The 16,741-nt window shown below is 35.4% G+C and overlaps 1 protein-coding gene across 9 annotated transcripts in view; it reads left to right on the plus strand.

The window, feature by feature from the left end:
• Positions 1–16,741, plus strand: part of Uba1 (ubiquitin-like activating enzyme 1) — a 77,563-nt gene that overhangs the window by 30,147 nt on the left and 30,675 nt on the right. For all 9 annotated transcript variants that reach the window (XR_011700223.1, XM_071582838.1, XM_071582833.1 and 6 more), the window contains 6 exons: positions 1,084–1,239; positions 1,329–1,436; positions 4,273–4,417; positions 10,962–11,080; positions 11,202–11,337; positions 11,425–11,735. Coding sequence is in view for 8 of the 9 variants with exons in the window: in XM_071582838.1 (XP_071438939.1) it covers positions 1,084–1,239; positions 1,329–1,436; positions 4,273–4,417; positions 10,962–11,080; positions 11,202–11,337; positions 11,425–11,735 (975 nt within the window). In the remaining variant the exon portion in view is untranslated. The remainder of the gene's footprint in view (positions 1–1,083; positions 1,240–1,328; positions 1,437–4,272; positions 4,418–10,961; positions 11,081–11,201; positions 11,338–11,424; positions 11,736–16,741) is intronic.

Here is a 16,741-nt window from a genome sequence, read left to right on the forward strand (position 1 = left end):
TTGTGTGAATGTTTGTATTGGTCTTGTGGGGCCATTTCCTTTGCTGGGCTCTGCATGTTTGCTGCAACTTTTTTCTATTGTGTGTGTTTGCTTTTCCAAAGAAGCCTCTTCTGCCTTGTGTGTAGTTTACCTTGTGTAGTGTGTGAAAATTACTGTGAAGAAGGCCAGTTTTTTTGGTTTTCTGACCGAGGGCCAAGGAGGTCTTTAACACATTTGCACCTTCCAATGTAGGCAGATCTATTAGCTGTGTACAGATGTTTTAATAAATTAACATAGTACTCCAGGAAAGTGTGTCTTTACATGAGAGAAATGTTGTGCACATCTCTTCTTAATTATCCAATTAAATAGCACTATTTAAGTCACTTCTGTGTAGTGGTATATGTGGTACTATCAGTAAGGGTGGAATAGTGACTGCAAGGTCATGTTGGTTTGATTTGTCAGTAAATTAATGGCTAAATTGTTTTTATCCTGATTGTGGTTCATTTTAGTAGAGGTTACTTGTTTTATTCTACACTTATTCATATAAAGTTTTCTTTTTTAGTAATAAATGGTAAAAAAATGTCTTCACTGAATGTGTACATATGAGTACACTCTGTATCAATATTTAACTGTTATTTCTCTAATTCTATTTATGTAATGGAGAACATTTTGGTCAGGTTTTTCTTTTATTTTAGGTAATGCATTCAAGTTTTAACAGATTATTTAGTATTATTGTACAACCCCCTAATCAAATCCATTAACTCCCCTTTCCATTTTTGAACTAACACCATAGCGCATGCATTTCTATTAATTATTGCTCATAGAGGAATTGTGTGGATCTAACTTCATTTGCAAGTATTAGGTGATTAAGCAGTTCCATGAATTATTTTAATTTTAACAAAATAAATTAACTGTAATGTAGGTATATTGGAAATGGTAATTTTATTAGAAATGTCTGTAGATACTTTACTTAATCTTTATTTCACAGTGATTTTTGAGAGTCAATTTATAGATGAATGGTCCACTTTAATGGGCTATTGAAATGTGTAAAATAATATTTTACATCACTTAACCTAAAATTTTATAAAAATTATTCCACTTCAGAATGATGCTGAAGAGTTCTTGAGTTTGGCAAGAGATCATGCTCCTAATTTCAATGTCTCAGAGTTCAAGGAAGATGATCTACTCAAATTCGCCAAGATGGCTTCTGGAGACATTTGCCCAATGAATGCTGTTATTGGAGGAATTGTTGCTCAAGAAGTAATTATATAAATGGCTGACTTTGGCTCTGTATGTATTTTGAGATTAATATTTTTTGATCTAATGACTCTATTATACTTGATTCATAGGTTTTAAAAGCATCAAGTGGAAAATTTATGCCAATATTTCAGTGGCTCTATTTTGATGCTGTCGAATGCTTGCCAGACGAAGTGCCAAATATCATGGAATTTCATTCAGTAAGTACAGTGTATTTTTATGCAAACTTCCTAGTTAAATGGCTGCATATGAAGTATTTAGAATGGGTGCATAAAATATGCCATATAACTATTAAAATTTTTGTCTGGAAAAAAAGCCACAAAAAAGTGAGGTAGGGGCTAGTTAGATTTAGCCAAAGATAGTTATCACATGGTAGCCACGTACCTTGAAAGCCTGGAAGATTAAAAATAATAAATTACTCCCTTGACTCCCTTCTTTCCAATGGAAAATGATTAGAGATTTTTAGTTGTTGCTCATGCTTGTGTGAGTAAGAACTTATTGTTTCATCAAGAATTCCCAGATTATCAATTTAGTATTCCATGACTTATGGAGCAATATGCACCATGGGTGCTGAGAGCACTAACTCTTGGCAAATGCCTATCATTTCCCAAATATTGATAAAATGATGTTGAACCTTGTCTTGAACATTTTCAAGCACTGATGATTAAATATGATTTGCTGTTATCACCATTATAAAATACAGATAAAATGGGCATGTACTGGAAATCTTTGATGGAAAATATGCATGCTTTATAAAGTGAAACCAATATTTCTGGTCGAAAAATCACTAAAGAAAGGGCGTTTATTCTACCAGTTGCTAATGCCTATTGTAGTCAAATTAATAAGTGATGCCATGGGATAATATTGACAACCTCGAACTATGGGGAGGATTATGGATGGCCTGTCTCTACCACAAAGGAATTTAATAAATTCATAGTTCATTGGGATTATCAGAACAGACTGGGTCCATGATCATTTCATTCCATAAGATATAAAATACCACATTAATGTTCTGTGGATATATCGAGTAGAAATAAAAGTGCTTTATTATTATTATGAGCAACAATTGAAACTTCAAAATCATTCATATCCATTTAAATAAAACAATATGGAAAATGTTGTTTTATTTAAATGGATATGAATGACAGTTTATCAACTTATAATTATGAAACTGTTGGATATTAAATTTTAAGCTAAAGGTTATCAGAAATGTACATTTCCATTGTGTTTGATTATCTTTTGTATCTCATACCATTGAATTTCACGCTTGGTGATTTTATTGAGGACTATAAGAAATTCAGGAAATAGCAAAACAAGCAAGAGTATCATACTTTTCTGAAGAAAATAAATGGTTATATTTAAGGTGGTTGAAAATCATATATTAATGACATAAATAAATGAGATACCTCTTTCTTGAAAACATTGATGTGGAAAGTGTAAGTGAATTAGGGTTTCAAATCATCATTATTTCAGTATAAAAGCACCTACAAATCTCCTTCTAAAAATAATGGGTGCTGCTTGAAAATTCCATTTATTGAAACAAATATGTAGCCATAACAGAGTAAACAAGTGTAACCGAAGAATGGCCTCATGTAATAAATAACATGAATATACCTGCTCTACGTATCTCTTTTACTTGAATTTGCAAAATACTTTCCCAGTACCATTTGTGTGCATTTATCAAGCCGTAAGCAAACTCTATTACCTACCTAATTATTATCATAAGTATGGTATATGGCCATCTTTTTATGCTCTTGATTACAATTCAAGAATGCGATTGGCATGCATAATTCACAATTATGATACTCTTTCATTTGCAAGTAAGTTAATTTTCCCTGGAATACCATATTTTTTTGGTGATATCACATAATTCTATGAGTTAATATTTTTCCTTGTCAAATATAATGCAAGCATTATTGTAAACAATGATTGTTCACTTGCTGGTTGTTTATATCCATTGAGTAGTTGTTAGTTTCAAATGTTAGTAGTGGAGTTTTTTTGTCACTCAACTGCATCTACACAGCTCCTCTTTGCAATGATATCTAAGCATGGAATAAAATTAACTAACCAAAGTAATGATGATATCACAGACAAATTATTTGGATGAACCTTTAATCATTAACCATATATCATTGAAAAACAAAATCAACCAGCTAATTGATGAGTGTTATTATTGATCTCGTTGACTTTTAGCTCAAAATATGTAATTTAAATGTCCAAAAAGAAAATTGATAAGAGACAACTTCATTAGCATTTGTTAAAATTATTAAGGTTTGTTTGAATTAAGCATTCTTTGTTTTTTTTGAGTTTTATTATACCATATTAAACTTCCCTAAGTGAAACAGCCATATTTCTTAAATAACTTTCAATTTCTTCCTTATTGGTGGCTTCATCTTGAAGCTAATTGAACCCGTTTTTTAACTGAGTATAAATACTGAACAAAGAGTCATAACACCAGCCCTTACATCATTAAAACCCTCTAACTACCTTTGTGAACTAGTTTGAAGGACTTGGGTATGATCCTATAAAACCTGCAAAACACCTTTACTGTGAACTGTTTTTTCTACCTCTTGTATTAATTCCAACCCCATGGCCACCTTGCACTATGAACTTTCTTCTGTTAAAGAGGGAAACATGAAAAAATATAATGGGAATATATAACATTTAGATAAAACTGAAGCTTATAAAAATTCATTGAATGTGTTAATAAGTAAGATAAAAAGAAAAAAATCAAATATTGGAACAATAATGGGTAGTAAAAAATCATTCAAGTAAACAGTAATGCCTTGGTCTAAATGAAACTGGCAGAAGTACCAAAATGTGGTATGAGTTAAAAAATAAAGAAAAAGTTATTGACAACTACTTTCTGGCTAGACACCCTGTAAATACTTTTGTATAATTAGATGTAATTGAAATAGAAATATTGTAACTGTTATCATTCATTATCATCAGCACAGTGAATGGGATATTTTATTGAAGTGTTTATATTATAACAATGGGACAAAACTTAATGTATATCAACTTTGTTTTACTCAGAATGGAAGTAGATACGACTCCCAAATCGCATTATTTGGAAAAGAGTTTCAAAAGAGGCTTGAATCACTGAGGTATTTTGTCGTTGGTGCTGGTGCCATTGGATGTGAGCTGCTGAAGAATTTTGCAATGATGGGAATAGGGGCTGGTGAGTTAATGCTGTTAAGCTCTGCTATCATTCCCGAACTCCTAACCCATCTAACAGTCGCTCCTTAAACTAACAAAAATAATGGACTGAAGTGAAGTGCTATTATCCTGGAGGGCATTAATTTGTTTTGATGTAGTTTTGGTTAAATGCAGTGGACATGTCCGTATTTATCAGTATACTGTTTTATATTTATAGAACATAAGAATTATGACAAAAATGTTACTGTAAACCTCCTAAAAGATACTTGCATTTGATTATTATAAATGAAAAGTAAATGTCCAAGGAAAATCATGGTTAGTCTTATGGCTAAGATTGGTTATTTGCACTTTATTTTTGTCCGTAAATCTACATGGTACGATGTAAGGCACCGCTAGGGTATGTGGCAGAGAGTGATTATACACCAGACATAATCAAAAATGAAATTTTTCTTGATTTTTAGTTACAATATGTTTGTAAAATAATTCAAATAGTATAGATCATGATAATGACAGGTACATGCATTGTGGTATCTTAGAGAGAGATACTTCTTTTCTTTAGCGGAGTGGTTAGTAAAAAGAACAGTAACTAAAACTAGATGAAATAAAAATATACAAGGATTCTTCGAATGAGAAAATAAAAAGAATGTTCTCTGCTTACCACGTTCAAGTGGTGTTATTCTGTTCCCTTACCATTTGTGAGAAAAATTATATCTTAAATCCATCTCTTGTGCCCTTAATACTTCTAATTTTATTGATGTGATCTCTCCAGATGTATTATGACAGGGCCATTAATACATTTTCAACATCATTACTCAAGAGACCATCCAATTTATCCAAGATTTTTTTATCTGTAGTTAAACCTTTGCTCAATGTGTGACTCTCACCTAGTTTCTCTAATAATCTTGGTACATTACTCATTTTATCATGATATCATATACAAATCTAGCTCCTCTATGCTGCTCATGATCTAATTCAGCAATCAATCCAACTTCATGAGGCTCACATATACTAGCAGCATATTCTGAAGTAAGCCTATTTAGTGAAATATAACGTTGCTCTTAAACAGTTTGTCATATTTCACCAATACCCTTTGATTGAAGCATAATTTTTTATTAGCTTGTTAACACATTCTCTGTAAATTTTTCCTTAGGAGAGGTTGAGAGTAATGGTAATGCCCTAGTATTTAATCAAGTCTGCACTTTTCTATTTTGGTATTTATGATACAGTAGCCATTAGGGAGGGAACTACTCCTATTCCCAAAAATCATCAGCACATGCTATTTTAATTTTGATTCACCCATCATCCCACCAACATTTTATAGCGTCAAGGTCGAAAAAATGTTGAATTCCTTGTAGGGCTGGTGAAGAAGGGCAATTTGAATGCTTGAACTACATTTTCAATGGAAATTCTATGATCCATCTTAAATATTAGGAGCCATTAAGTCTTTACAAGTATGAGGTCAAACAATCAAGGAAAAACTATCATAATATTTTCATAATAGCATCTAGTAATGATTATAAAGTCACAAGAATTATCTTGAATTAACTTAAGAGATAACATATGATAGAAATTCTGCTCCAACAAAATTTGATAAATTATCAGAGAGAACTTCCGGACATTGCAAAGTTTTAATGATCAGAGTGTAACCAACCGCACTCATTAATTTCTTATGCCTTGTGACAGTAAAGAGGTGAAAATGTCAGAACAAATTTTTCAAAATAAATGATCAGTTGGGATTGGTGGAGTACCTATACTCTTTATCGAAGTAGCAGCTAAATTAATATCCCACCCTTTATCAAATATCTCTAATAGTAAATTTCCCACAAAACTGAAAATATCATTAAATATTCTAGTTCCCACATTGATTTGGAGAATAATAGACCAATAGCATCTTGTTTTTTCTCAAAAATCTTCTAAAAACTTTTTTGCGATAGTAGTAAATTATTTGAAATTCTTTAACCTTTTGCTTACCTCCGCATAAGCACACAGTATGTACAAATGTAGATACTTAAGCGAGTTTCGTAATAATTATAAGGCAATAAAGAATATTTTTTTGCATAGTTGAAACCAAAAGCTAGCCAAAAAGAGAAAATAAGGCTGATTCCAAGTCTCTAAATATTTACTTCCAGTGCATTGTGAGCCACGTTAACCTTGGTGTTTTTGGGGGATGACCATACCCCTATGCCACTTTGGTTTTGAATTATCAGAGAATCTGGAGTATTCATATTTAACCATTCATTGATGGCTAGCTGCTGGGATTACATCTCTAATCACTTGTAGATAATTTTTCATGTAATTATTGCAATGCATAATGTCTCCTTAACTTGTTTTTAGAGTGTGTTCCATCTTGATTATTCCCTTCCAATTTATCTAGGGGTTCATGCATCCCCAAATCATCTGTATAAGTGTCAATAAATATATCAGGTTATAATCTTCATGTAAGCCACTGTCTCAGGCGTTACTTGGCAGATGTCTTTCATATTAGGTGTATATGAGGGAAGACTCACGTGGCAGGGTGGCATGTTGCCATGCAATGAAACCATGATCATGAAAAGTTGGTCCCAAAAGACCCAAAAATTGTTTTCTCGAAGTTGAGAATAAAATTGGTATGGTGCATGTACTTGTAATTAATGTGGTACACATATTGTTAAACCTGTTTAGTCTTGTTGTTATATCTATTTGGAAAATGATGCATAGTAACAGTTTTTCTTTGCATGGAAATGAAGCAAACTATGATTATTTTGATCAAAATAGCGTTTACAACCATTTTTGTGCAATTGCCCTCTTTTGTCATACGTTGTACTCTCCGGAATGTGCAATTATTTGTAGAAATCATTTTTATTATTCCTTTACCAAATATTTGTATTCTTTAAGGTATACAGTTATTTTCCTTGCATGTATCTAAATCTTTAACTTAAAAGTGAACAGCACTGGTAACACTGTGTGGTTATCTGGGGATTTCAATTTGCTGGGTATGCAGGTTCCTGTATGTTGAAATTTGGTATTGAATATTGGCATTCAAGTCACCTTTTTCACCAAAAGAACGAAAACACTTATGACTAGTCCTCTTCAATCTGGTGAAGAAGGTGGTAATGCCACAGAAATATTAAAAAGTTTTTGAGTATCTTCCGTTTTTTTGTCTCATCAACATGCCGTTATATTATAATTACCCTCAAAGACCACTTACCTTCTGAAAAATAAAATATACCACTTCTCGTGTAACTTCTGCTACTCTTTTTACCAAGGTGAATGCACTGGTACATTTGAATTTGTGAAAGGAAGGGCAGGAGTTGCATGTTAATTTGTTAATTGCATTTTTGGATGTACAAGTGGCTAGAGGAAAATACTCGGGCGAAGATAATTAGTCTCTGGGGTGGAGAACATAGCACTCACAATTTGAGTGGTTGCACAAAGAGGAAGATAGGGTGGTTTTGTGAGTGGTCTTGTGAATCTCAGGATGTCATTCAAGTATGGTGATGTTTGAAGGAGGCCGAGGGGTATTACAGGGGGGATATTATGGATTTTATGCGCAACAGGAATAAAGGTGGTTGCTCCCAGTGAAGAGGCTGGAAGGTTTGGTTTTGTAAGAAGTTTTCTTCTAGTGGCAGATATATACTAGTGTATAGACAATAATGTAGCTGGATTCCCCTCTTCTCTATCCCCTCCAGCTGCCTTGGATTCTCTAGCTGCATTTGCAAGGTCGTACGTAACATGCTGTAGCTAGCAAGCCCGAGCTGTGGTGTTAAAGGGGTGAGGGGAAGCTTGCAAACCTCTCCTGACTTGTCACTACTGGTCACAATTTTTAAGGCCGGTGTCAATCATCCAGCTTTAAATGGAACAAACTGTTTTGGCTCTCAAATTTTCTTAAGTGTATCTCACAAGGTGACTAGCAGTTGTCTAAGAGCTTGCATCATTTAGCAAAATTTGCATTTTCTTTTGATATTCTGCTCAAATAGTTTTCTCATATTCTAGAAGGTAAATATGTATTAAACTGCACCCATTCCCTATCAGTCTCATCATTATTAAATGATTATATGAAGGTTTCTATTTTTATATTTTTAGTCTAATAATGAAAATACGGTAATTTATTGTTGAAAATGGCTTTATTGTTTTTCCAAGTATTATCAATGATAATCAATACACTTTTGTATGTGCTCAAGCCAATTTTCGTGCCACTTTTTCCACTCCAATTGAGGTACCTCCAAAACATGGTTTTTGAATGCATCAACGGCTTCTTCTGGCGCTGATAAATGTTGGCCATGCAATTTTTTCTTGATAAACAGGAATAAAAAGAAATCATTTGGTGCTAAATCAAGGCTGTACAAAGGATGACCCTACAATTTGACATTTTGGTCCGTCAAATTGGTAGTTGTTTCTGCCGATTTGTGAGAGCTTGAACTTCATTGCCGCTTCTTTTTTCATATTTCACCAAGCACTTCTGCCAAAGAAATGCTTGTGTACCTTTCAGAGTTTGCGGTTCTACATTGCTCTAATGGTACGGTTGCCACATGTCCAGTTATTCCGAAGAAACAGGTAATCATTTGCTTCGATGTGCTTCTTGCACGAATCACTTTTGTCATCTTTGGAGACCCATACAGTGGATTGTTGCTTTGTTTCGGACTCAAACACATAGATCCAAGATTCGTCACCTGTGTAGATGCTATACACAGCTTTTGATGCACTGCGATTGTATTTGTTAAGAATTTCTTTGGACCAATTGACATGTGCACCTTTTTGAGCTTATGTCAAATTATGTTGGATCCAACGCGGACATTTTTTCACAGCTAAATGTTCATGCAGTATCTTATTGATGCTTGTCATACCAATCTCCAAGGATGCCTCAATCTCAGGATAAGTCACATGACGATCTTCCTTGACTAGTTCTTGCACAGCATCAACATTTTCTGGCACAACAACTGATTTTGGATGTCCTTCATGACTTTCATATCGCTGATCGAATGGCAGCCATGATGGAATACGTTTTACCAGCGTTTCACAATGGCAAAGGATGGGGCTTCATCGCCAAAACTGGAAGTAATATTATCGTTGCACTTCTGTTCTGATAATCCACGTCGAAAGTCATAAAAAAATCATCGCACGAAAGGGTTCATGAGTTAACTCCATTTTTTCGCTGAGAAAAAATTTTGGAGACACTGTAAACAACACATGTAATGATCAAACGACAGAATGATCTGAAGAAAGTTAGCGTTAAAAGGTTGAAACTTTCATATGGAAACGTCAGATAAACCTAATGCACTTATGTGTTGTCAAGGCACAAATGGTCTACTAGATTTATGGCCCCATAATTTCCTCTGTTGCTGACACTCTCCTAGTGGCCACATAAAGATCAGATTGAATGGAATCCATTCAGCTCCCTGAACTAGAAATGCTCTCCTTAGCGCCTTATTTTGAACTGAACCTAGTTCATGCGTAGAAGTCTCATGTAGGCCTTGTGGCATAATTTTCCTCCAATATAGCCCTAACAAGTGGCTACAAGTGTGTATTATCCCTTACTGAAATCTTGGGATCGCACCTCGCTCGTAATCCTTGTCTTCACAAATTTCAGCAACCTATTGTGTACTGAAGGATCAACCAGATCAAAAACTACGTCGACGTTTTCTATGAATTCCTGTAGCCTTCTCTTATTTCCACTGAAATGTTCACCAATTATATTTATCGCCTCTGCAATTCCACAGTAACTGCAGCTACCATTTGATTCTACAATCCCTTCCATCTTCAAAAGACTATCGCCTCACCACACTGCCCAATTAATTTCTATGGGAGGGGTAAAAGAGGAGCAAGTGTGCTTTACTTACAATGTCAGCAAACTGTGTAATCCCCTCTCGTCACCTGCACGACTGCTGGTGGGAATCCTTCGGGGTTACCTTGGTCTATCTCCAAACGGTTGTCGGTCCATCAGCAGCTCTAGGTGGCAATCCTATGTTTCCTTCGGGCTGCAAATAGGTGGCCTTTGCTGATTCTCCTATCCCTCGCTCCTTGGCTACCCGGTGGCACCTCGTGATCCGGTGATCTTGGTGATCATTCCTCCACTCTCAGGGAAGACAGCAGCAGCAATTGAGTCCTTGTGGAGCCCTGCCCACTAGCACCACTAGTGGGCAGGGCTATAGTCCGCGTCATGGCCACCAGATTGCACCAGTTTGCATATTTATGGCACAGACCACGTAAAAGAGGATCAAACTGCCATGCTTCTGGGAAATTACTCATCCGAGGCCAATCCTATCACCCAAGGATGTAAATACTCGAGACTCCGTATAATATGAACACTTTTTATGATATAAAATGGTTTTAATAATTTTCCTGTTCTCCAGTATTTCTCATATTCATAAAATATCTCCAACTTTAGAGTTGCAATAGGATGCCTGTCCAATCCCCTGCTGTTATTCAGGTTTGAATAACATTTATTGTCATGGAAGTGTTCACTTCCCTAAGTTTTAAAGAGTACAAAGTTTTTTGTTTCAATAATTGTGTAAAATTTCGGTGTAGGTGTGTTTTCACACTTGCTGAAACCCCTTCATCATAAAATAATTTGTTTGTTTGGTGTACAGGAGATGGATGTGTCACTGTAACAGATATGGATTTGATAGAGAAATCAAATTTGAATCGACAGTTCTTATTCAGAGCATGGGACGTTCAACAACCAAAATCCACCATTGCAGCAAGGGCGGTGAGTTTATTTCAATTTCATCATCATTAGATGTAAATTAAGTATTGTATCAAGGAGAAGTGTCATCATTTCTAGTCGTAATATTGGATGTTTAAAAGTTTTTCTATCTCTATTTTGATAGGTGAAAAGAATGAATCCCAAAATTAATATTGTTGCTCATGAAAATAGAGTTGGAACAGAGACGGAGAAAGTTTATGATGATGCCTTCTTTGAAAACCTTGATGGTGTAGCCAATGCCTTGGACAATGTGGATGCAAGTATGAATGAAATGCCCTAAAATGGTTTATTTGTAGTGGAAGTATTTACTGATAGCCATGTATGCATACTGAATGAATTTTTTTCAGGAATTTACATGGACCGTAGATGTGTTTACTACAGGAAGTCTCTTCTGGAATCTGGAACATTGGGAACAAAGGGAAATACACAAGTGGTGGTTCCATTTCTCACTGAATCTTACAGTTCTTCACAAGATCCTCCGGAGAAGAGCATTCCAATTTGCACGCTTAAGAATTTTCCATATGCGATTGAACACACATTACAGTGGGCTAGAGATACCTTTGAAGGTGTATTTAGGCAAGCAGCTGCCAATGCAGCTCAGTACTTGACTGATCCCACCTATATGGAGCGTGTTCTTAAGCTTCCTGGATGTCAACCAGTATGTATGGCAATTTTTGGTGTCATGTTTGCCTGCTAAAAAGTTTCTAATTAGTTACTAACCATCATCTCACCTTGCTTCGTGGCACATTATTTATATGATTTTTAATTTGTGTGGTGTTTGCTGGCTATAAAGTTTCTAATTTGTTACTAACTATGACCTCATTTTACCTGGCTTCATGTGCATTACTTGTATGATTTTAAATTTCTGTACATATGGTGTTATGTTTGCAAGCTAATAAATTTCTAATTAGTTACTAACCCTAATATTCATGTTGCATTAGTTATAAGACGTTTAATTTTTGTGTGTATGGTAGTTTTGTTGAGTGAGAATTTTGCTCAATATTCTACTTATCTTTGTTTGAATGAAAATGATTTTTTGCAGACCGGGTTAGTCAGGTGGGTAACTGCCTACCTAAAGGTTGCGGGTTCAAGTACAACCTTGGGCATAGGCATAGCACATTATTGTAAAAAGGAAAGTTATGCATGATCCAGTTGTGTATCCAGTCTGTCTATTCTAAAACAATATAGTGCTACGTGCCCCAAAAATGGTAAGACTGAAGTTATTTCATTTCAAATTCTAGTAAACTCATGAATTAATTCACAGGATTGAGGACCATTCTATGTCCGATGAAATCTCCCTTAATTAGCATCACATATGTGGGTAGTCTTAAAAGTTTGCGACTTAACAAATAAACGAGACATTTTTTCTTCAAACTTGTTATTTTCAGCATGGTTTCCTTTTTAAGTCTATGCCGTTTTCCAATGATGCTCTTTTTTAACCCTTCTAAATAGTAGTTGACATCTTCTCCACAAAATAGATGTATGCAATAACCTCCAGTGAAAATCTTTGTCCTCCAAGTGAAGGTTAAGAAATGGTAAACAGAAGTGACTGGGAGCCAGATGTGGTGAATATGGTGACTGGCCAACCAATTTGAAGTGAAATTCATGAATTTTAGCCATGGTGACCACTGGAATGTGAGCTGGTGCATTGTCGTGATAGAAAAGCACACTCTTCTTCTTTAAATGTGGTTCTTTTTTCTGATTTCTGCCTTCAGTTTGTCAAGTAATGATGCATGGTACGAGGTCAAAAAGTTTCCAAATGTTTTGAACAGTACTCCTCCAATTGGTAATTTTTTAATCCACTTGGAGGCAACGTGTCTTGGGAAACTTCCCGAACAACTGCCATAAACCATTTTGCTTTCTCCTTTTGTTGATTAGTTGTGGCCGTTAATGTTAAGGGGCATTCGTGGAGTAAGGCAAAAAATCTGATCCACGGAAAGAAGCTGTCTGAAGGAGCAGCGTTGGTCTGTGAAAGTTAGCCAATCCTTTACAGAAAGGTTTGAGTTGATTACCAAGACTTATAGTGAGGATGCTATGAAACTTCTGCATGTTATGAGTGGTTAACCTGGTTCAAAAAGGGGTGGCAATCAGTGGAAGATGATGAGCATTTCGGAAGACCATTAACGTTGACTGATGACGACCACATCGAGAAAATAAATGATCTTGTTCATGCAAATCTTCATTTGGCTGACAGGGAACTTGCAGAAGACTGTGGCATCTTGTTTGATTAATGCTGTGAAATCCTGACTGAAAAATTGAGGTTGCAGGGAGTAATCGCCAAATTTGTGCTTCGCCTGATGACAGCAGGCCAGAGACAACTTCTAGTTAAAGTCTCTCAGGAGCTGTTTGATCAAGCCGAAGAGGATGAAAACTTCTTGTCCAGGATCATAACAGGTGATGATTCACGGGTTTATGAATATCACATCAAAACAAACTTGCAATCTTCACAATAGATTGGTGAAACATCCCCCACCCCAAAAAAGCTCGATAAGTTTGCTTGATTTTCAAGGTAATATTGGCTGTTTTTTCTATGCAAAAGGGGTTGTGCATCATGAATACCTACCTAAAGGATAGGCAGTCAACACAGAGCATTACCTGGGGGTTATGAAATGCCTAAGAGAGAATCAGGTGAAAATGGCCCAAACTTTGGAGGAGCAATGAGTGGTTTTTTCGCCACGACAATGCACTGGCTCATTCATCTGTCAGAACTCATGAGTTTTTAGCCAAATACAAGGCCGCTGTGGTTTCCCACCCACCCTACTCACCAGACCTGGCCCCATGTGACTTATTCGTGTTCCCAAAACTAAAAACCTCACTCAAAGGAAAAGATTTGCCATTATTCCAGAGTTGGATAAAAATTTGATGGAGGAGCATTCCGGGAGAAGTGTTTCAGGGCTGTTTCAAAAAGTGGAAAAACTGTTGGGATAAGTGCATACGTTGGGGTGGAGGCTACTGTGAAGGGGACCCGGACCAATAATTTGTTTGTAAAGTATTTTTTGGTAATAGGTAAATTTGGTAACTTTTTGAACAGTCTTATTACTCCCCTGTATTTTTACCTTTTTGAGGGTATTTGATGGACACAATTCCATGACTATATCTCGAAAAAACAGTAACCATCACCTTCCCGGTTAATGGAACTGACCTGTCTTTGACATTTTTGGGGCAGGTTCGCCATTCACAGTTCACTGTTGGTCTGTTCTTTCATCTCAGGAGTGTAGTGGTGGATCCAAGTTTCATGTACAGTTGTGAATTGAAGCAAGAGATCATTACTTGTTTTGCTTAACAGCCCCATTAGGGCCTTTGAAATGTTCAGTCTGAAGTATTTTTGGTCCAAAGTAAGCAAACATGGCACCCAGCATGTGGGTAGCTTATGCATGCCCAATTCTTCAGTCATTGAATGGCAAATGCATTTTTTTCATTTTACCATAACCTCTGCTATCTTGCTAACCTTAATTAGACATTCATCTGGTACGATTTGGTAAACTTTTTTGATTTTATCAGTCGTTGCAGTTATTGGCCATCCTGTACACTCCTCATCAGCCAAGCTGATACGGCCACTTTTAATTCAGCTTCCGAATGCTGCAGCCATGGTCATGAATGCTGCTTCAGAGTCCTCTTACTCATCCTGTCTCACTCATCAATGATTTGTGTAGGCATATTGCCTTTCAAAAACAAATACCAAATGCAGCTCCTCACTCTATTTTTTTCCATTTTCATAAAAAACCCCACTGTGACTTGGTCAAGCAACAAAGCTGAGTGTCCAGATTGGCTGAAATTTTGGTAAATGCCATTCAACGCATGCCTAAAAATATTTCCCAACCTCCATTAAAGAATACTGCCATCTTCATGTTGAGATCAAAAAGCTTTCGGATCACGCAGGTAATAGCCAACTCTGCCAACAGAGGATAATTTATGATTATTCAGCAGCATAGTATGGATTTCTATCTATCTATTGGAGCTAAAACTTTTAAATTTTGGTCACTTGAAATAATGGACACAACTTGTGATTCGTTACTACTTTTCTTCCGGGGAAAACATCCCTCCCAATGGACACACTTAAGAAAATAGCTGATTCACTGGAAAATATGTTTCTTGAGATATCTCAAATTGGTGGAGCAGTAATGAAGTAGTGGGAGATGTCATGCTAATAATTCCAAAATGTGTAGAACTTATGTTGCACAGAGTAATTCGTGAATGGTTTTGTATGGCTTGTTCACTCAATGTTCAAGTAGAAGTTTTCAAAATTGCGAAAGATATTCAATATGAGATCAAAGCCCCAAATGGATGGCTTGAAAAGTTTTGATCTAGGCACCATATCTGAGGCATGTACATATACCCTCTCATTAGTGAGCAAACATTATTACCTTGAGTATGGATTCAATTTGCCTTTCTTTTGAGTTGAAAACCTTTATGCTCTCTAGGATTTTTGATTCCAGGGTACGTGTTTCTGAATTTTTAATCACTTGACTGTTGAGTCTTTCTGAATTGCATTGAGTGTTGTGACCGAGGGAAATGAAATTTTCTTGTTGGTATTAATTATTAGATATTCTATTTTTCATATCTAATGACATCAATTGTGAAAAAAGTAAAAGCTTATGAAAATATTTTATGAAGAGACAATTGTGAATTGTTTTTAATTGCTACAAATTAAGTAATCATGTTTTATTGCCATCAAAACCTAATTCTCAACTTATATTGGTCACTGTAATTACACTGCAGATAAAGTTGGATGCAATGCATAAGTTTTACATTTCACACAAAACATTGAGTGTAAATAAACACCATCATATTCAACAACTGAATTGTTTTTATAATTTTATTTACTTATTTGCATATTTTTTTGCAATTAATGTGTGTAACATTCAGAATTACCAAGTATAATGTAAATTGTGAATTGAATTAAATTGTTTTTTATTTATTATTTGTCTGTTTTTCATTAAAAATTGATATCCTCATTGACATTTGTGCAAGCTACATTCAAATACTCTTTACCACAACTTAAGCTTTTGTCCATGAAAACCTGCCTTACATAAATATGGTATCTATAAAGGTTTATTCACATTGAATTTTTCTTCAAGAATGCCGAGGACAGGGTGACTGGCTCCACTGCAATGGTTTATTAAATGCCATCCATCTAATGAGATGTTAAATTGTGGACCCTGTAGCAATGTTCTTCAAGAATAGTCGATGCCAATGTGGGGTTTTTCTCCACCCATCTACTGACCTTCATTTGTTGGAAATCCTACCTCCACCATATTACCCTCTTTATCCATAATGGTGTATATGATCGCAGCTGTTTGTCGCCTCTCCTAATAAACACCATCAATGCTTAGCATTAGTAGTAGTGCTGTTTAATTTAACCCATCACTAACCCACTGTTCTTAACAATGTTTACTAATTTATTAGCCACAAATTCTATTTTTTTTCAATATCAAATGTGTAAATAATATAGGAAAATTTGCCCTCCATGGCTGATTTTCCCCGTGTCTAACTCGATATATAATTGTGCTCTTTTTGATGCATGATTCTAATAAATTAGTAATTGAAAAACTAAGCAAAATAATTCTTAATACTATATTTCCATGTAAAAACTATTTCCTTATCTGTGCGAATAAATGCAAAGGCACAAAAAAAAGCTGTTATCCAGATCTTTGAAGTTGGCTA

The sequence above is a fragment of the Hetaerina americana genome, unplaced genomic scaffold, assembly GCF_022747635.1.
Source record: "Hetaerina americana unplaced genomic scaffold, ioHetAmer1.1.p SCAF_12, whole genome shotgun sequence".
In the NCBI taxonomy this organism is placed as follows: domain Eukaryota; kingdom Metazoa; phylum Arthropoda; class Insecta; order Odonata; family Calopterygidae; genus Hetaerina; species Hetaerina americana.